Raw genomic sequence first — 21,701 nt, forward strand, 5'->3', positions numbered from 1 at the left:
GTTATATACATTATTTCAACAATTTTTTCAAAATTGAGTGACTTTGTCACCCTTACGGATTTCGTCTACTGAAGACCATGTTACACACGCTATCGCTGAACTCGTGTTGTCAATTAAGAGTTAACGCGACACTGACTAATTTCGCTTACTCCGTTAGTAACGGTTGTGGTATTAGCGAATTAATAACATGCTGAATTGCTAATTTCTGCTTTGTTTTCTTTTCTTGTGTCGTTTCAGTAGAAATATCAACCAAATGCATGAAATGCAAAAAGTTCAAAGCAAAAGAAGACAACCATGACTCTTGTATTGTATATACCAAGTGTACATGATCTATACCATGCAGCGTGTGTAATACTTGGACAGAGCAGATGTGGGCTGATGTAGTCCAGAAGGCAGCAAAAGGGAGGGATAGACGGAATAAGTAGAAGAAAGATAGCATTGATGTCCTCAGTATACATCTGAAGACAGCCTCCATTGCGAGTCTTGTGGGGGATGTTGGGGTTCCCCCTCCACCTAAAGTTCGTCGTTTGCAACCGTCAGCCATATTAACATCAGCGGCAGTGGAGGAAAATAATGTTGACAGGGTACAACACACCACCTTTGAACAGATGCGTCGTTTCGTCCAGGAAACAACGACGCAGCTATTGACATCAGGCCAGATATTACCCTTATTTCCCTCGCTTGCTTCCACAGCTTTTTCTGACTCTTTGGGGGAATATTCCCCCAATTTTAGGCTGCCCAGTGGGCGTAAGTGCCCCTGCATGTCCGAGCATGGCCTTCGGGCCTGTAAGTCAGGACGCATGGGTTTTTTACCAGATCCATCGGATCCATTTCATTATACAACCTCTATGTCACCGGCCGTCCAGCTGTCCCAGCATGGGGACCCTATTGCTAAAACGGTCCGACCAGATATGATTTACGGGGATCTTAGTGATAAATCCGTCCATCAAGCTGTACCGCCGGCAATATACCAATACTATGGCGGAGATTTTAGTGAGAAATCTGTCCGTCCAGCCAGGCCATTGGAGCAGCTGGTACCGGTGATAGCAGGACCATCGCCAACATTCAGGCTGACCACAAGCCAGACAAACCAGCCGGCAGGGCCGGCCATCCATATGTTCACGGCTTATCCACAAGGGAGAGTTAGTGACAGTGTCAAGGATGACGGAATCATGTCATCTGTGCCACCTGGTATGCTCTATCCAGAAATGCAAGCTATTCCAGAACATGACTCGGCACACAGTGAGGGTGACGAAACTCCTGCAAATCAGCCGTACACAGATCCAACCATGGAATGGACTGAGTTTGGCTTCAAGGCGGCAGTGAAGAAATTTATAGGGTGTTGGCAACTTCCGAATGCCCTCCACCTCCTACCGCCACTCAAGACTACAAAGTTAAGGCGTCTGTAGATCTTGACGCGGAGGAAGAGACGCCGTCCTTCTGGCTCCTTCCCCAGTCGGCAAAAATTAAGGAGATCAATGATCGTCTATCAGGACGAATAGGTGATCCGGGGAATGCTAAGGCGTTCTTTTCAGAAAGCCAAGTACCAGCGACATTCTTGTGTAGCTGGTACAGAACTCATTCAGACGCCTTCAGTACGGATCTTCCGGCCCTGGACAAAAATATGGCAGCAGTTCACATGTCCGCTCCACTGTTTTACAAAGTGGACAAAAATGTGTTCCATGCCACGTCAAAGCTAGTCCAGAACGTAGTCGCTACGTCTTCAGTGTTAGACTTAGCTTCATTAGCCAATTTCCGACTCGCAGAAAAATCCGACAATGACCACGCTTGGGAAGCGATGGCCCGGATTGCTAGAGTTATTAACAGGGCAGCTCACCATTTCATGGCTAATGCATTGACTGCTTCTGCCAACTTAGACCTGATACGACGTGACACATGTCTGCGGTCCACGTCGCTCAAGCCCCATAATACTCTGGCTTTACAGATGACTCCGTTTGGGTCGCCTTTACTCTTTGGAGGAAAAATTGAAGAAGTTCGGAAGCAAGCAGCTCAGGAACTGCCCCTCCAACTCTCCACCCAACCCTCACAGTTGTTTAGAAAAAATCTCCTGCCACAGCGGAGGGATGATTGGCGGACCAGGGACAAGGGATCCTTACAATCAAATGTGCAATATAGATCCCAACCCAATGCCAGGAGACAACAGTCCAATCAAGCTAGGAGGCAACCATACAGAGGCGGTAAGAAACAAAGTTTCTTCGTCTTCAAGCCTCCTAACTCTAAAAGTTGACATACCCTCCCCACCACCCATGGACAGCCTACCTGTGGGCGGCCGCCTCCTGCAATTTCAGGACCACTGGACCACCTTTTTTCCTCAGAACGATTGGGTGATCCAGGTCATTTCGGAGGGGCTTCGGATTTCATTTATCCAACCCCCTCCCCTGTCCTCCTTCATGGACTTACCGTCCCATCGGAAGAAGGATACCTTTCTACAACAGGAGATACGGTCGCTCATAGAAAAACAGGCAGTGGAGATTGTGAAAAAATGCAATCGCCAGGGTTTTATTCTAGGCTGTTTCTTATCCAGAAGGCAAAAGGCAAGTTGAGGCCGATCATCGACCTGAGTCGCTTCAACCAATACATTTTACCACCGAAATTCAAGATGGAAACGGCGAGATCAATCCGTCTTTCCATCCGGCGGGACGAGTATGCCATCAGTCTAGATATGACCGACGCATATTTTCACGTCCCTATCCACCCCGCGGCACGGAAATTTCTCCGATTTGCTTACCGCGATGCGGTTTATTAGTTCCAGGTCCTACCCTTTGGCCTCAACATCAACCCATGGGCTTTTACCAAGGTTATGGATTGTGTCGTCACCCCGTTCCGCTCGACTTCATCTACAGGGACAGCAGTGTACTTGGACGACATTCTCCAGAAACATATGGTAAATTCTATTCTGCTCAAACGCAGAAACAATCTTTTAGCACTTTTAGATCATCTAGGCTTTCTCGTGAACTGGAAAAAGTCCGATCTCTGTCCATCCCAGTGTTTTGTCCATTTGGGTATGGAGTTTCTCACCGATCTGAATCTGGTACGGCTTCCTCGCGCTCGCATAATCCGGATCGTCAAACTCGTCGAGTCCGTTTCCAACAGGACGTGGATTTCAGTGAGAGAATTCTTGCAACTCCTCGGATTATTCAGTGTGGCGGTGGCGGACTTGATCCCACTTGGCTGTCTTTTTATGTGTCCCTTACAAATGACGTTACTAGCACAGTGGCGCCCCTTTTCAAGTCCCCTCAATCAAACAATAATGATCACGCCCAAGATATGATCATTCCTGCGTCAGTGGCACAACCCCGGTTGGCTCTCCACGGGGATTCCTCTGGAGATGCCCCAAGCGGAGATAACAGTATGTACCGACGCCAGTACCTACGGTTGGGGTGCCCACCTGTTGCCGGACTTTGCTACAGTCAGCGGCACGTGGGAGCCAGGGGAGAGGCCTCTCCACATCAACCTTTTAGAAATGAGGGCTGTCATCAATGCCTTTCATTTCTGGAAGGATCAGCTCTCAGGAAAAACTGTCCTCATTATGTCAGACAACTCTGTGGTGGTGACTTACCTCCTCAAACAAGGGGGCACCAAATCACCAGACCTGTGCATTCTGATCTGGCAGTTTCTACGCTGGTGCGACAACCTCCACATCAACAAACAAATCAGACACATTCCCGGCAGACTCAATGTCTTGGCTGACACTCTATCCAGGAAAGGTCCAGTCATTCACATGGAATGGTCACTCCATCAATCAGTCTTTTTTCGGATTTGCACACTTTGGGGGCATCTTATGATTGATCTTTTTGCGGCAAGGTGGAATCGCAAGTTGCCCATCTTCGTCTCTCTGGTTCCAGACCAGAGGCTTGGGCCATGGATGCTCTGTCAATCAGCTGGGAGGGGTTGTGGGCATTCGCCTACCCTCCCACGGTTGTGGTACCGAAAATAATCCAGAGGTTAAGGGGTCAGAACTGTCGGATGATTCTGATTGCCCCTCTCAGATGGAACAAGTCCTGAGTCACCGATCTACTCGATCTAGCGATAGATCTACCCAGGAAGATTCCAACCAGCCCAAATCTTCTCAAACAACCGCGGTCACGGGTGTTCCACCCCTGCCCAGAACGTCGTCTTCTTCACGCTTGGCTCTTGTCTGGACAGCCTAGCGAGACAAACAATTTAAACCTTCGATTGTGGAGAGAATCTCAAGAGCAAGAAGGCCCTCCACTCTGAAGGCTTACGAGGGAAAGTGGCGTGTTTTCAGGGACTGGTGCCATATCAATAATATCGTCCCTTTGAGTGTCTCAATCCCTCAACTGGCTGACTTTTTTCTCTGGCTTTTCGAGGAGAAACAGTTGGCCCCAATTACTATCAAAGGCTACTGCTGAATGATATCAGACACATTCCGCCATCATGGTAGATGTGATATTGGGCATAACAAAGATCTATCAGATCTTTTAGCCAATTTTGATTTCAATCGACCAAAATCCCTCACCCTGTTTCCAAAATGGAATCTGTCCTGGGTTTTAACATGGCTCAATTCGGACAAATTTGAACCTTTAGCCCACACTTTGTTAAAGCTACTATCATACAAAACATGTTTCTTGATAGCCTTAGCTTCAGCATGCAGGGTGAGCGAGTTACATGCCCTTTCCAGTGACCCGAACTTTCTTCATTTCAGATCAGATGGTTCGGTGGTCCTCCTGACGCAACCAGGCTTTGTAGCCAAAAATAGGTTACCATCCATTGGCAATCAAAGAATCGTCATTCGCTCGCTCTCTTCCATAGATAAGTCAAGAGCAACAGCCATGCAAGATCCTGTTCGTGCACTCAAGCACTATTTAAAATGCACAGAGGCATGTCGGGACACACGTAAGCGCCTCTTTCTTCTGGTCAAAGCTGGTAAATGGGATATCACCCCTCAAGCCCTTGCTTCATGGCTGAAGTGGGTTATACGCTCAGCGTACGCTGAGGTCTCACAAGATCAGAGTCGCCTCATGAAGATTACAGCTCATGAGATTAGAGCAATCTCAGCGAGCCTTGCATTCAAACGCAATGTTTCGATCCGAGATATAATAGAAGCTGTTGGCTGGCATGCAGAGTCAACCTTCTCCAGTTTTTATCTCAGAGATTCGGCTTCGCAGAGGCAAACCTTGAATCTGGTAGGTCCAGTGTCGGCAGCCCAGATGACCACCAGACCCATTTAAAACAGCACAGCCTATCAGCTTCGCTGGATTCACCAGTGAAATTTCGTAGGTAAGAAGATTTCAATAACTATCTTCTTAACCGTATATAGGGGTCACATATCAGGGGACCCTAGGCTGTGTTGCTGATGAAATTAGGAGAACGGGTTATCTTTCAAATGGGGAGTCCAGCCATCATTCCCTAGAAGGTACCTGGGGTGGAGGTAGGATGCTCAGCATTCCCTCCTCCTATTACCTATTCTCCTAACGTTAATGTGATCGGGGAATGTATTTGAAGGAGAAAGCAAATATTTAGTAAATTATGTTTCTCCGAGAATACTTACCCGATCACATTACTTAAAAACCCTCCCAACCACCCCGCTATGCGAGCATCCTTGTATAATATATATCGCTCAGCTTAAAAAACTAGTGACACCTGGCGGTGGCAAGGGGAGGCAAGGGGCAAGAGTTATTGCCCTTTGGTCTATATGAGATAGACAGAAAAGACAAATTTTTGTCTTTTAGTAGGGCTGGATTCGAGAGGTAGCAGACTTATATCCCTAACGTTAATGTGATCAGGTAAGTATTCTCAGAGAAACATAATTTACTAAAAATTTGCTTTTTCCACGCACATGAACATGTGATCAGTTGATAACTTTAACATACCACTAGAATTTGACCACTCAGAGATTGATACATTGACACACCTCCAAATTTGTGTAGGTGAATCTCTGTTATCTGGACAGATTATTTACAGATTATCGAGACAAGTTTTTTAGTAATTTGACACATTGGTCTCTGATTTTGATTTCTGGACTGGAACGCAGATTTCTTGATTAATGGAGCAAATTAACATTTAGGAATTCCATTCCCATTGAATTATGTCCAGATAGTAAGGTTTCTGGATAAATGGAGTCCGGATTAACAAGGCTTCTCTGTATATGTGTCATACGTCTCCTACGGTAATATTCCTAACACTGTTGAAGGTGGACAGTTAAAATTTCAATAGTTCCAAGCCACCAGTCAGCAATGCTGACAGTTTATTTGTACAAAAGACTCATGGTGAAAAGTATAACAATTTCATCAACAATTTCTCAACTGCAATAACTTTCAACAAATACAAACAATGACCTATTCACTGTTGCCATTTACCATTCTCATTTAAAATTAAAGTCTTAAGAGAGAGTGGTTTCCTTCAGTGTTGATTCTGTTACTCATCTGTCTGCCTCTTGGTACCCTCGAGTCTGCTCTATTTTCACTTCCGGAACACTCTTCATGCTTCCTTCTGGCACTATGCCTGCACCTAGCTACTTACGTCACAATAGACTTCCCATGTGTTCTCAACATGTCTTCCTTCTCTCTGATCCTTGGGTGCCACCTCTCACTCCAACCCTGAAAGATTCCTGTGGAATTAGAAGGAAAGCATAATCTTGTCTCCTTGCTTTAAACTCAGGAGAATTAACCACACTCTCACAGACCTTTCATCAGAATAATGGCAAATAAATTATCAGGTCAACTCACATCTAAATATTCATACATGCTTGGTTCTTCAATAATTGTGCTATAACAATAACAGTATTATCAACAACTTCTGTTACATGCAGGCACATCCCTAATCATTAACTTCTTGATACAGTAAATGATCAACATCAACAACAATCGTATGTATTACCAACCCTACAAATTATAAAAGACACAAATACACAAATACCTTATTATATGTGCACAAATCCAACAATGATTAACTGTGCATAATTCACTATATATATATATATATATATATATATATATATATATATATATATATATATATATATATATATATATATATATATATTCATATACTAATAAAGCAAGTACAAGTACTAATAAAGCAAGTACAAGTTCTAACACAATTCACTAATAAATTCAGTTATGCATTTATGCACAATCCAACACGCTACCGAAGTTAATCTTTTATGTTAATAATTTGTTATACATTATAATATGATATGTGGATAATTCATTTATACATTGAAGATTTCATTTCTAATAAATAAAATATACATAATAACATATCAATCTTACCTCGTTATGAAAGTGAGACAAATTCACGCAAAGATAAGTTACCTCAAGAAGCCTTTGTTCATAATCCAACTTAGAATTTCCGTAAAAGTCCTTTCTGCCATTTAACGAGCGAAAACTCTGAGTACTGTCTAATGCCTTTGACTTCTCACGCTTGATCCTGGTGATGATCACACATGGAAAAATGGACTTAGTCCTAACAAATTACTTTCTAAAACTCTGCCCTTGATTTTAATCTCTTGATTCCAATTGGATACTGTCTGGTTTCTTTGAAAACTGCCTTAGGGTAATTTATCACTTACCTGGCACTCTCAGTGTCCTGGTCAAGACATCACTGGCTCAGTACAAAACAAACAAAGGTGTCTCTACTCGGACATACAATTCCCTTTGAATTTAACCGCGAAAGGGTCATTGCATAATGGTTACACTCGGTGCCGGATTACCAAATAGGCAGAGTAGGCATTGGCATAGGGGCCCCACAACAACGTATCAAAATAATATTGATGAAACGTATTAGGAGATAATTTGCAAGGTGGGGGGCCCAAGATTTTGACTGCCTAAGAGCCTCCACACTGTTTAATCTGGCACTGGTTACACAACAGACAGGTAGTTTCTTTGTCCAGGATCGGGTCTGTAGACTAAATCAGTGCTGTCGAACCCACAGGCTGATTTTAAATGGCCTGCCAGAGCTCGAGCAGCTATATAGTCATTGCTTTTCAGTTTTCTGCTGCAGCCCTCGGCTTCAAGAAAAACATTTTCAGTGGCCTATGGTGTTAAAAAGGTTGGACAGCACTGGTCTAAATCTTGCATAATACATATTGACATTATTCAGGTGTTCTTAGCTACAAATTAACTATAAGAAAATATGTGTATACATGAACCATAAAGCATCAGCAAATTTTCCCCACAATTCGATAATATCTTTGTTTTTTTATCAAGAAGTTTTATGTCCATGTGTCATAGAACTTTGCACACTAAATAGTAACAGTTAACATTTTGCATGTCAATTTTTTGTTGAACATAAACTGTCGGGATTTCACAAGTTTCCCTCATGTCATTGCCTGACTAGAGTATGAGGTGTTGTAGTGTATTCAGTTGTATAACCCTCATGTCATTGTCTGACTAGAGTATGAGGTGTTGTAGTGTATTCAGTTGTATGACCCTCGTGTCATTGCCTGACTAGAGTATGAGGTGTTGTAGTGTATTCAGTTGTATGACCCTCATGTCATTGCCTGACTAGAGTATGAGGTGTTGTAGTGTATTCAGTTGTATAACCCTCATGTCATTGCCTGACTAGAGTATGAGTTGTAGTGTGTTCAGTTGTATGACCCTCATGTCATTGCCTGACTAGAGTATGAGTTGTAGTGTATTCATTTGTATGACCCTCATGTCATTGTCTGACTAGAGTATGAGTTGTAGTGTGTTCAGTTGTGTGACCCTCATGTCATTGCCTGACTAGAGTATGAGTTGTAGCGTATTCAGTTGTATGACCCTCATGTCATTGCCTGACTTGAGTATGAGGAGTTGAAGTGTATTCAGTTGTATGACCTGACCCTTCTGTAAATTTACGTCATATAGATGCAGAACAGGAAAGAAAGCATTCATTCACACATCTATCATATGGAATAAAGCCAGGGTGCTACTAAATTGTAGAATTATTGGAGAAAATGTTCTCATTTATTTTACTAAGGACAATTTTATGTATTCAGCTTTTCTGATGCTGTGTTCCGGTTTTCTTTCTCACAGGGAGGAATAAGAACAAATACAACAGTGTGCCTTGGAAAAATAGCATCATATATCAACCCACAGGTAAGAAGTAATCCATTCTTTCTTAAAGATGAGATGTTAAGGTAAATATAATGCAAACATTATTGCTTGAGTAACGTTTTTGACCCCTCCTTCCCATCTCAATAAAACATTTCACAATAATGTCAAGTAACATTACTGATCTCTCCTTCCAATCTCAATAAAACATTTCACAATAATGTCAAGTAACATTACTGATCTCTCCTTCCCATCTCGGGGAAACATCACAATGTAAGTACTGATCTCTTCTTCCAATCTCAGTAAAACATCTCACAGTATAAGTCACATTACATTATAGATCTCTCCACCGCCCTGGGGGCCTAGTGGAGAGGTCATGGGTTCGATCCCTGGCCAAGTCATACCAAAGACTTACAAAAATGGTACTAACAGCATTAAGAGGTTAGTGTTAGGACTGGTCGGCCTATTGTCAGGATAATGTGGCTGTGTGGGACATCATGTTATATGTCTGCAGCATGATTCCCCATTGCTAGACATGACTATAAACTGTCGCACTGCAGACATCGTAGTGATATGACTAAATTTTTTTTAAAGTTACGTTAAAAATCCAAATCACACACGCACACACTCACACACACACAGATCTCTCATTCCAATCTCAGTAAAACATCTCACAGTATGAGTCACGTTACATTACAGATCTCTCCTTCCAGTCTCAGTAAAACATCTCACAGAATAAGTCAAGTTAAATTATAGATCTCTCCTTCCAATCTCAGTTAAACATCACATATTAAAAGTTGAGTAATACAATTAACCTCTCCTTCCCACTTTAGAGAAAACATCAACTATTGTTTCAATAATGTGCATCAAATTTTAAGACTTTGTTTTAAACTTTATCTTTACAGTAGAAAATAAAGCCAAGCCATTTGAATGCCCATAGGTCAAGAACAATAAGTTCAGTTTTTATTACCACCAAGTACAAGAGGTCATTTTGAAAGTAATGAACAGGAGGGTTTATTTTATCTACTGTTATTTCAGTTGAAGTAGCCAGCTGACTGCTGTTGTGACAGCCTTAATTTTGTATTCATAATCTTTGTGATAATTTAACGAATAAATATACAGTGTAAACTGCTATATCAGAACCATTATTTGCCTTTAAATTAAAATTAATTTACTTATTTCAGTTGCCTTTGTGTTGGGACATTATTAAGTTACAGAAGGCTTCTAGAACTGCATTTTCTTTTGTACTATTTTTTTGACAGATAAGACAAAAAATCCTGTGTTCAGCATTTCTGAGGGCATTAAAGGATCCCTTCCCTCCAGCCCGGCAGGCAGGAATTCTTGGGATGGCAGCTACACAAAATTTATACCCATTAACTGATATCTGCCACAAACTTTTGCCAGCCCTGGTGACTATGATGATGGATCCAGAGATGTCTGTGCGGGAGCAGGTATTTTATTCTGTTCCCAAGACATTTTGTTTAGTCTGTATTTAGTAGCTGTCAGGACAGAGGTATACTGTCCTTTTTGTATTACCCATACTGTGTGCTTACAAATTATTTTGGAGGCAAATCCATGATGATGAAGATAATAATATTAAGTGCACATAAATATTGTTGCCATCCCATTTATGTACATGCTAAAAGAGTTAGATAACTTTGTTTTTGAAGCTCTTCACTTTAGAGGTCCATTCTCTATTCCAAAATGATCAGGCTGAAAAATGTAGAGGTAGGATCCCTTTTGATAATTATGGTATAAGACCAGAATTGCCTACATGATATTCCTGCACATGTCCTCCATTGGCAGTTATTTGATGTTGATAACTGCTTGAAAAAAGTTTTGTAACTTGGTGCATAGTTTTATCTGGAGGTCTTTTAGCTTGTAAATAAAATTAGACCCTCTTGTGACCCCCTGTGTCATGTTATTAACTTGTCTCCACAAAGTAGAGGAAGCTATTGTAGTAGCTTTGACTGCTCCGGTGGCCTAGTGGTTAGAGTGTCCTCCTCAGATGCGGAAGGTCATGGGTTTGATCCCCAGCCAAGTCATACCAAAGGCTTGCCCTCCAAAATGGTACTGAAATCTGCCTCGCTTGACGCCCAGCATTAAGAGCTAGTGTTAGGACTGGTCAGCCTGGTGTCAGGATAATTTGACTGGGTGGGACATCATGCTACGTTTCTGGCATGATGCCTCAGTGCTAGACATCACTTTAAACTGCCACACTGCAGACATTGTAGCAGTATGACTGAAAAATTGTTAAAGCTATGTTAAAAATCCAAATCACAAACACACACACAAACACGGAGATAACTTTGTTTTTGAAGCTCTTCACTTTATAGGTACAGTCTCTTCTTCCATTTTGGTCAGGCTGAAATAAACTAGAGGTAAGATCCCTTTTGATAATTACTGGTTTAAGACCTGAATAAATAGCCTACATGATATTCCTGCACATGTTCTCCATTAACAGTTATTTGATGTTGATACTAATCCAAAACTGCTTGAAAAAAGTTTTGTAGCTTGGTGTGTAGTATTATCCCGAGGTCTTGTAGCTTGTAAATAAAATTAGACCCTCTGGTATCACCTTGTGTCATGTTATTTACTTGTCTACACAAAGTGAAAGGAGCCATTGTAATACACCGGACATCAGCCTCTATATATATATATATATATATATATATATATATATATATATATATATATATATATATATATATATATATATATATATATACATACCATCACTGCATCTCAACCATTTTTTTTCCTTTAAGCCTGGGATCGCAGGTCTACCACATATGTTGTCACCCAGATCTTTACACCTGTGTGCCCACTGGGAATGCTTTTTTAAAATGGAATTTTTTTAAAATCCTTACATTTTTCAATAGTGCATGTTTGTCCATGCCAGTGTTGGTCCTGGCAATGGCTGAAGGCAATGAAACTTCTTAAATGACAATTCATTTCCAGTTAAAAACACCATTTTTGGCAATAAGACATTCAGGGTTTGTAGTAATAAGCCTTGTTGCAATGTGAAGGCAGTGAAACATTTTCAGGGTTGAATTAATTTTAAATGTGACTAAATTTGTATAGGTGAAAGACTTTCAAAAGTACATATTTTCGCATTTAATCAGTTAATTATTAGTTTGAAAAGAAAATAATTCATAGTACTCTAATACTGTTTATTTTTGTGGGTCTCAGTTTTTGAGGCTTTGTAAAAAAAGAAATTTTTCATGGATACTTAAATTTATGGTTTTGACTGTCAAAGTTTACATATATATCTGCAGACATAGTTGCATAAGAGTGGTAAAAATTAACTTAATCCTTGTCTGTTTGAATAATATCATCGTTCCATATGTGAACCAATCATGACCAACTGCTTCATGCTCTAATATAACAGCTATCTAAAAATATTGTTCTAGCTTTTCCTTCTATATGAAAAGTCATCGCAGGGTGTTTCACCAGGAGACTATTTATGATATATTGTTGACTGTGAATGAAAATGGTACTGATCTTATGCCTTTTATATGGCCACCATTTCTGCCATCTTGAAAATATTATTGCTACTTTTCCCAAATGGAAAGACCTATCAACATGGGGTTTTCACAAGAAGGCATCTTATGATGTCTAGTAGGTTCTGATGAAGATGTTGCTGATATGACATACAGACTGGTAACTATGGTGGCCATCTTGAAAAACTGCTTCACTATTCTTCCAGAACTGTTGATGTATTGACTTGGAGTTTTCACTATCAGACTTCTTAAACTATTTAGAGTAGAATATTTTTTTTTATTATCAAATATGACTACCATGATGTTCACCTTGAAAATGTCATGCGACTCTTGTTTAAGCATGAAATGATTGCTTTACCTTTTCTTTTAAACCCAACATTTTTGTTCTAGACCATGTATGTTTCCCTTAAACTAAATTGTTTATTGAAAAAAATAAAAGAAGAATGCCATATTTCCTGCATTTCCACTTGTAGATTATTGAAACTTGCTAGACATAGTTTTGAGGTAATTTCCATATAGGAACTGGGAACATGGCCCCTCTTTTGCACTTAGTTAATATGGTCATTAGGCCATATAATAAAAAAAAGTTGTGGTCAGGATAAAGTAAAATTAAAAGCTGTACTTAGTTTAAATTAAATTCCTTTCCACAACTTTGTTGAGGCAAATAGTTTTTCCCTTGTAAGTCTGTCCATCCATCAGTCCATCACACCTCTTTCAGGTTTACTTTTAGGTCAGTTTTAATGAGATGCAGTAGGTTGTTGTTGTTGTTGGGTTTAATGCCATTTTTCAGCACAAGATAGGCTATACATGGCAGCCAGTATAAATGGTGAAGGAAGAACCCAGGAACCCCCCCTCCACAAAAAAGAACCAATGACCCATGAGAAACTATTGGCAAGCTTTCTCACATACCCATATTGGCTGAACCCGAGACTTGAACTCAAACAGACAGAAGTGAGATGGCAATGATCTGTAGTGGTGAGCACTTTGGACCATTTGGCCAATCAAGGCCTCCAGATGAAGTGGGACATCCTTTTTCCATAAGCACATTTGTTGGATACTTTCTTTCCATGCCATGTAGGCTTTTTATTTTACCTCTTTCAGGCTTTCAGGGCAGCTAGAGGGTTTATTCAGAAGTTGGAGAAAGTGTCTGAAAACCCAGAGCTCCTGGCAGAGATGGGTATGTATATGTAAATGCTTTAAAGGAAATGATGAAATAAACTGCTTTTTTGATGCCATGCCGTGAATAAAGTAGGTGCATTTGGTTGTACCATGTCCACCTGGTTAAGTGCTGCAATTATGTCAGTTTTCAGGAGTGTCATATTGTTCATTCCTATTTAGATCTTCAGTGTAGTTCTGCTTTTAAATTCTTCAGCAATATTCCAATAGTACAGAGGTTCTTTGCCATTATAAAAAGTGGCTGTAATTTCCATAAACAAAAAACTTCCCATAAACTTGGATAGCAAAATACCCATGTATAAGTAAGTATTGAGCACTTCATTATTTCAATAAAAAGAAGTTTTTAGTAGTGTTGGGTATCACTCTAATTTTCATATTTCTATATACAGTAGAACCTGTCTTGAAAGACAACTGTTTTGAGAAACCACCTGCCTTTAAAGATGACATTCTCAGTGCATAGATTGAATGATGATATAGTGTTATGTCCTGTTACAAGAGACAACCTGATTTCAGAGAACCAAATTTTTGGGCAGAAGGGGTGGTCTTTTAAGACTGGGGAGTGTTCATTGATAAAAATTGCAATACATTGGAAAAATCTGAGGAATGTTAAGTTTAATATTGATGAGGAAGTCAAAGTTTCATAGAGCTCAAATTTCATTTGACAGTCTTTAAGCGCATAATGATTGGGAGACATTGTTTTGTGTGTGGAGTGTCTGAGCTACTTGAGACAAGTCTTTGTTTAATTTACCTCTTCTCAACTCGGCTGAAATTGCAGCTATGACGGAATGATGTAAATGGACATGAGCAGTCAAATTCATCATCCCACTCAGGAATTTCACTCTACAAATTACATTCCCAACAAATTGCAAGGTTACTGATTAATTGTATATCCTTGTTGATGGAGAAGCAGGTCTATGCTTGCATCCACCACTTCTGTTAAGTCCTAGTGTTTTAAGGAATGATTAAAAGCCTTATCTTCGTATTGTTTAGTCTCATTTTTGAAAGGCAATAGGCCTGGATGTTGATGGACAAGTAGGTAAACTCTAATGATAATCATTTCATTTTCCTTCTTGCAGAGAAAGATGTGCAGTCTGGAGGGACACCTACTGCTGGTGCTGCCAGTTGGGCTGGTTGGGCTGTTACGGGCATGTCCTCACTCACATCTAAACTGTACAAGAAGACTACCACCACAAAGCCCAACACTCCAGGTAACGGTCATTGCAGTTATCACTGTCCTCTCTGTCAGCTCCAAATTTTATAGAAAGTCACCCAAGAGCCCAGCATTTGGGTAGTAGTGATATATACAGCTTAGTTATTTCAGTAGTAGTGATATCTACAGCTTAGTTATCTCAGTAGTAGTGGTATCAACAGCTTAGTTATCTCAGTAGTAGTGATACTTACAGTTTAGTTATCACAGTAGTCGTGATATCTACAGCTTAGTTATCTCAATAGCAGTGGTACCTACAGCTTAGTTATCTCAATAGTAGTGATGTATTCAGCTTAGTTATCCCAATAGCAGTGGTATCTACAGCTTAGTTATCTCAGCAGTGATGTCTACAGCTTAGTTATCTCACTAGTAGTGATATCTACAGCTTAGTTATCTCATTAGTAGTGATATCTATAGCCTAGTTATCTCACTAGTAGTGAGATCTACAGCTTACTATAACTATTATCTCTGTAGTAGTGATATCTATAACTGAGTTATTTCAGCTTTATTATTGGTGAGATTTTAGATGATTTATTCCACTAAAATTGGCAGCAATGGCTATGGCATTATTGTCAACTGCAAGACCTTAAGATTTAGTTTTATATAAGGCATATGTGTGTGTGTTTATATATAATAACCAGTTTTGAAAAGCAAAAATGTGTATTAAATGTTTTGTAATTTTTTAAAAATGTTTAGCAGTCTGCTGCTTTTCTTTAAATTGTTTGTAGAAAAAGGCAAAATCAGGTACTTAATCTCCATACAGATATTGGAGGTGTGGGAAATGTGTCTTGTCAGAACTGGAACAGAGCAGAAGTACATAATTTTTCTGCTGTGTTTGAAGCAAGTTCACAATATGGATTAAAAAATTGTGGAATAATTCTATGTAAAGAATAAAGTAAAGTCATAAGCTAGACAGAGAGAGAATTTATTTTTACATCATAAAGAGACAAAGAGATCAGAGGTTGAACATCATGCAGATGACATACATACAAGTCCATGAAATTGTTGGAAAACTGTGGAGCAAATATAGTCACAGTCAGTCATAAAAAAATGTTGCAATTTTTTTATTTGTTCATATTTTTTCTAAACCACTAGATGGATTTTGTTGATGCAGTGGAGGAATCAGTTTGAAGCTAATTTATTTTGCAGCATGTTTTCTCTCCTCTTTTGATTTTGGGGTCAGGGACATAGTCTTAGATTATGCTTTGATTGTGGGTTGACATATAGGCCGTGGCTTTCTTTTATGATATTCTTAAGATTATTAAGGATTCTTAAACCCAGATGCAACAAAGGAAGACAGTTATATTTTAAAATTGTTGGAATAGTTCTGGAGCCAGTATAATAAAGTTATCTAATTATTCTGATTATACACAATACAATGTTTTTGGTTTTTCAAGCTGTCAAATCCATTTCTGATGATGTCTCAGAAATAAAGTAAAAGTGGCCATCAGATGATTCTTGTTAAAGTCATTTTTGAACCTTTTAGAGGTTTATAATAATTTATAACATTTTAGCCCCACCCACACCCCCAAGATCTCCTGAGTAAATGAAGTTGAATTTCCTGCATGTGGGCAAGACAGTGGCAGATGTCTTCTTATAATGTGTCCATGGTACCAGCTCGCAAGCCATGCTTCTGGTTGATCTACAAGTCTTCTAATTTATATGGGTATTGCTGAATCAAGTACATGCTTTTGATATCCAGTGTCACTATAAGACGATTTGTACACCTCAGGGGGCCCCGAGTGGTCTAAAGCGCTCTCCATTACGGATCACTGCCATCTCACCTCTGTCTGCGTGGGTTCGAGTCTAGGATTCGGCCAATGTGGGTATGTGAGAAAGCTTGCCAGTAGCTTCTCGTGGGTCGGTGGTTCACCTTAGACTACTTTTATATTGAGGTGTAATGGATGTAATCTGAAATTTAAAGAGAAACGTCAACATCATGCTTGATTATGATCTGGAACATATATTTAAATATTGCAGAAGCTACAGCCTCACAGCAGATGTCTGGTACACAGATCAGTAACCCTGTTGTTGTGCAGAAAGCTGAAGAATCTAAGATTGGGGCAGCTGAGATTAAACATAAGAAGGAGGAGGAAAAGGAGATAATAGAAGAGGAGGAAGAAGTTGGTGATGACTGGGATAATGAAGGCTGGGGAGATATTGAGGTATATATGCCAACTCTAACAATGTAGATACTGGTAGGCATGTATGACAGATATATTAATTACTGAATATACCCATGTGTTACATTTAATCCATAAAAATGGCAAAAGAAATAATGTATAAACTAATTTTTCAAGAATATTGGTTGATGTTACACATTTGGCTACTTGAGGTATCAATGTTTTATTCGATGGATTTGAAAAAAGTCCATGTACATGTCTTCCACCATGACCAACACTTCGCCAACAGTTGAAAAGTTGTGTCTGGTTTGAAGTCCTCAAGCTCTGATCCATCTTTTGAAATGTTAGAGTTTGTGAAGTTTCTTGGTTTAAAGAATTCCTTAATTAAGTCTTGATTAAGTTAGTTGAACTAAATCCACACTTTCACACTCAGCAGTGGATGGACTTATAACAAGCATGATCTTTAACAGTTTGCGTAACAGACAGCGAAATTGGAGCGTTCACTAAGAGTGTTCCAAGAATTTCAAAAGTTCGATCAGGTGACTTCTTGTATGCTTCATCTTTGCTGTGAACTTTATATACTGCTGAAGAATCGCAGGATGGTCGTCCATTTTGAAATTAAAGATAATTGTAAATAAACCCACAAGTCTTCCCTACCATGTTTCATCAGAGCTACCCTCTCCTGAGGATTGTACTCTTAGTCTCTTACAAATACACTGTTTGAATTTGCAAACTGTGCCAGTTTGAGATATTGTTTACAATAACTGTTAAACATCTTTCATTTTAAGACGATATATTCAAGTTGGGTATAGCAATCAACCCAGTGTGACTGAAAAATTCTTTCTTATAAATATTTCATATTTGATATGTTTTTGCTGCCACAGATTCTGGTTGAAGTCCTCTTTGTAGAAATAGCTACCTCATACTCAGTGTCAGCGTTATGTTTTATCCCTCCACTTTCATATGAAGTTTCCTTCTCTGAATCTTCCTTATTACTGTCCTTTCAAAAATAATTTAGCAAACGTGTTTTATCTGCAGAGTAATACTAGCTTGCCTGACTAGTTCTAAAGAGATTATAACATACAATCAATCATTTATATATGAACAGAGACAGTTCATAAATTAGCATATTTCTTTCACATTAAATGCAATATTGTACAAGAAGTTAATCTTCTGTAATCAATTAAAAATTAAAGAATCATTAGTAATAAGTGAACAGACACAAATGTTCCAATTCTTTTCATTAATTTAATTGCTCTTACTCACTGGATTAAAATCAGAATGAGCCATTTTGTGTGGATCTGTAAAACTGCTTAAACTCAGCTAATGAACCATTTTTGTTTGGCTTGGCGTCTTTAGATTTTTTGATAATTTGGTTGCTGATCCCACTCGAGCGCTAATTGAATGTTTGCACAGGAAAGAGTTGTTAATGACCACTGGTAGGTATAATACAGGATGCAGATATATACATAGAAAGAGGTTGAATTAGGTATTCAGTACACACTAGCAACTTGGAAAATTGCCTACTTTGAAAAAGAGTAGTCCAGGACATGGGCTATGGGATTTGATCAGTCCTGTTATACACACACACACACACACACACACACACACGTCTGTCATCAATGGCCACCTACAAGAAAAGGCAAAACTACTTCTATACCCAGATTGACTTTAAAATTGTTTTTGAACAAATAAATGCACCAAATATCATTTCCTTCATCTTCTTCTTAAAATATTAAGATTGCTTTAGGTGCATTGTTCACCAAAATCATAAATATGCATATATGTTGTTCTCTTCCAAATTTATTACTATAAATGCTTGAATCGATCATGTAAATTTAATTACCACTGTTTTTAAATAATCACTGATCTTAGTAGGTTTTGTGCACCGAAAACAAACAATAATTTCACTAATGATTAAAAATTGCATAAGACTGTTAAACAGAAGACTGACTTTTTGGTTGGCAAAATTGAAGTTTCACTTGGAAACAGTTGTTCATACTTTAAAAATAATATCTGCATAAGCCAGTTGTTAAGCTCAGTTGGCAGATGAATTGGAAACAAAAAAAAAATGAATATAGCTATTCTTTGTAACCCATTAACCAACCCTTCACCTGCCTTTACAGACAAGTTTTAAATAGTAAATGACCCCTGACCCTATTGAAAAGGGATGTAACTTGTATCTACTCTTAAAGATGTGCTTTTTTCTTAGGGAGAGTTTTAATTTTCACAGGCAAATACATGACTTTACTAGTCACACTGGCACAAAAGGTGACTTCATTTCTGTTGCGAAAACACTTTTCTCACCAACCTGCATGTGACCATTACTACAGGACATTTATTTAAAAAACATTTGTTGGAGAATATAATGTCTGTTGAAGTCTTCTGCCCTTCTGAATGTAAAATTCAAACAAGATTTCCATTTGATCTCTAGAAATCCAACTACAAAATTTGCTGTTGGCAGATTTAAAAATATGCTATAGTAAACTAGGAGTGCTAATGTTTGTAGTAACTGAATGCTTAGAGATTAAAACTGGTCCAGACATAAATAAGTTTTGGATATTTTGTAATAACTATAATATTGTAATATATTAATGCTTCCAGAGTATCCCAGTGAAGAACGATGCACCAGCTTCTACAGCGGTCAGTAATAAACCACCACAAAGTACATCTCACGCTGATGAGTGGAATGTTGAAGATGAAGATTGGGGTAGTTTGGAAAATCTCTCACAATCGGTAAGACATTCAGCAAAATCTACATGTTGTAGACTTGTGATTTTATTTAGTACAAGCCACTCTGTTGTAAAAAATATCCTTGAGGGCTGTATGCAATTTATGTACAGTTGAAACATGATAATTATCAAAGAATAACATTAATTGTAAATTAACTTAAATGTAAAAATGCTTAATTTAAGCTGTTCATATGCAAGCCTTTCTCCTGTAAGCAACTTTGTTGGATTAAGGAAGAGGATGGAAGTTCAGCTGTAGTTATCCCGCAAGTTTTTTAAATAAATAGTTGGGATTATGTTTTCCTTCCCATCCCTACATCTGTCTTCAATACATTTATTGATCTGTCTGTTGGTTAATAATGAGTGTATCTCCTCCTGCACTGTTACTGCTCTGGTGGTCTAATGGTTAGAGCATCCGCCTTGAATGGGGGAGGTTGTGGGTTTGATCCCTGGCCGAGTCATACCATAACTTATAAAAATGGTATTAACAGCTGCCTTGCTTGGCGCACAGCATTATGAGGTTAGTGTTAGGACTTGTTGGCCTGGTGTCGGGATAATGTGAATGGCTGGGACATCATGTTACATGTCTGTGGCATAAAAATTGTATTGCTCAGAAATCCAAAATTGTTACCACAGTGGTAATCATTAAAAAATTGATCCCTTCTTCCCCGGAATGGATGGTGATTACTCCCCTAGAATGGATGGTGATATCAGCATTGGGGTTTTCACTAAAAGACTTCTTATGATGTTTAGTTGATCTTAAATGAAAAAGTTACCAAACTGACATCCAACATTGCAACCACAGTGGCCATCTTGAAAATCTTATTACTAGTCCTAAAAGAATGGCCATATCAACATGGGGTTTTCATCAAAAGAGTTCCTATGATGTCTAATGGTCCTGGTAATAATGGTTCTGATTTTACTTCTTGAAAATCTTACTACTGCATCTTTTCCTGACCAAAAAGTTACATTAGTGTGGGGTTTTTGCTAAGAGACTTTGCAGGTAGCTGGCCTTGAATGAAAATGGTGGCAATCCGACATGCACTATTGCTGCATTCTTGGAAATTAACATTATTAAAAATCAGCTTTCTTGGAAATCAGCATTATTGTTATCACTATTTCTCCTGACTGGATGAACAGGAAGTTTTCACTAAAATATTTTGTGTGATGTCTAGTTGGTCCTAAATTTTAATGGTGATGATTTGAGGTCCACAGCAGCCATAACAAACGTCATTTTGATATGGGTTTGCACTAAGACTTCTATGGTGTGTAGTTGTTCTTAAATGAAAACTATTCTGATCTGCGAGCCAGTTTGGTCATGATAGCTGCCACATTGAAAATCTTGAAATCGTTACTCCTGAATAGTACTGACATGAATTGTTTCCATTTCAAATACATTACCTGGATAACAATATGAACCCACCCCTCCTGGAAACAAAAAGAACACTGTCTATATAGACAAAGAGAAAAAACGCTTACAGACTAACTCCTTTTATAATCGCTAGGAGGCCACTATTATACCACGATGTGCCAATTTTGCTTTCATTGCCATATGTGAAGATGTGCTTCAGACAATCCAGTTAAATTTCATAAAATTTTAAACTTAAATTTATTCCTTGACATTTCTTTTTAAGTGGTACAGTAAGAAAAACTGTTCTTTTATATAGTGCATACAATGTTTTTTTTTAAAAATCCAGTGAATGTGAACTATTTTTAAATTATTGTACTGTTCATTATTTTCACATGTGATTTTGATTGGTAACAATTAATTATACCAGAGAATTTTTTGGGGCACTTTTCTTATCAACTGTTACACTTAAAAGTCACTTTGATAACATAATTTACATTATTTCATGTATGTGTATATACATGTTGTGAGCACTCGTTCGATTCTCTTCATCATTTCAGAGATGGCAACCAAGTGCAAGAGGAGTATATGTGTGTGT

The 21,701-nt window shown here is 38.8% G+C and overlaps 1 protein-coding gene across 2 annotated transcripts in view; it reads left to right on the forward strand.

Moving 5' to 3' along the window:
* LOC149804925 (N-terminal kinase-like protein) overlaps positions 1-21,701 on the forward strand; it is a 75,252-nt gene that overhangs the window by 42,760 nt on the left and 10,791 nt on the right. For both annotated transcript variants that reach the window (XM_089945942.1, XM_089945943.1), the window contains exons 12-17: positions 9,000-9,062; positions 10,280-10,468; positions 13,622-13,697; positions 14,773-14,904; positions 16,884-17,068; positions 19,631-19,762. In XM_089945942.1, the coding sequence (XP_089802068.1) occupies positions 9,000-9,062; positions 10,280-10,468; positions 13,622-13,697; positions 14,773-14,904; positions 16,884-17,068; positions 19,631-19,762 (777 nt within the window). The remainder of the gene's footprint in view (positions 1-8,999; positions 9,063-10,279; positions 10,469-13,621; positions 13,698-14,772; positions 14,905-16,883; positions 17,069-19,630; positions 19,763-21,701) is intronic.

The sequence above is a fragment of the Sinohyriopsis cumingii genome, chromosome 2, assembly GCF_028554795.1.
Source record: "Sinohyriopsis cumingii isolate HCF-2022 chromosome 2, ASM2855479v2, whole genome shotgun sequence".
NCBI classification, from domain to species: domain Eukaryota; kingdom Metazoa; phylum Mollusca; class Bivalvia; order Unionida; family Unionidae; genus Sinohyriopsis; species Sinohyriopsis cumingii.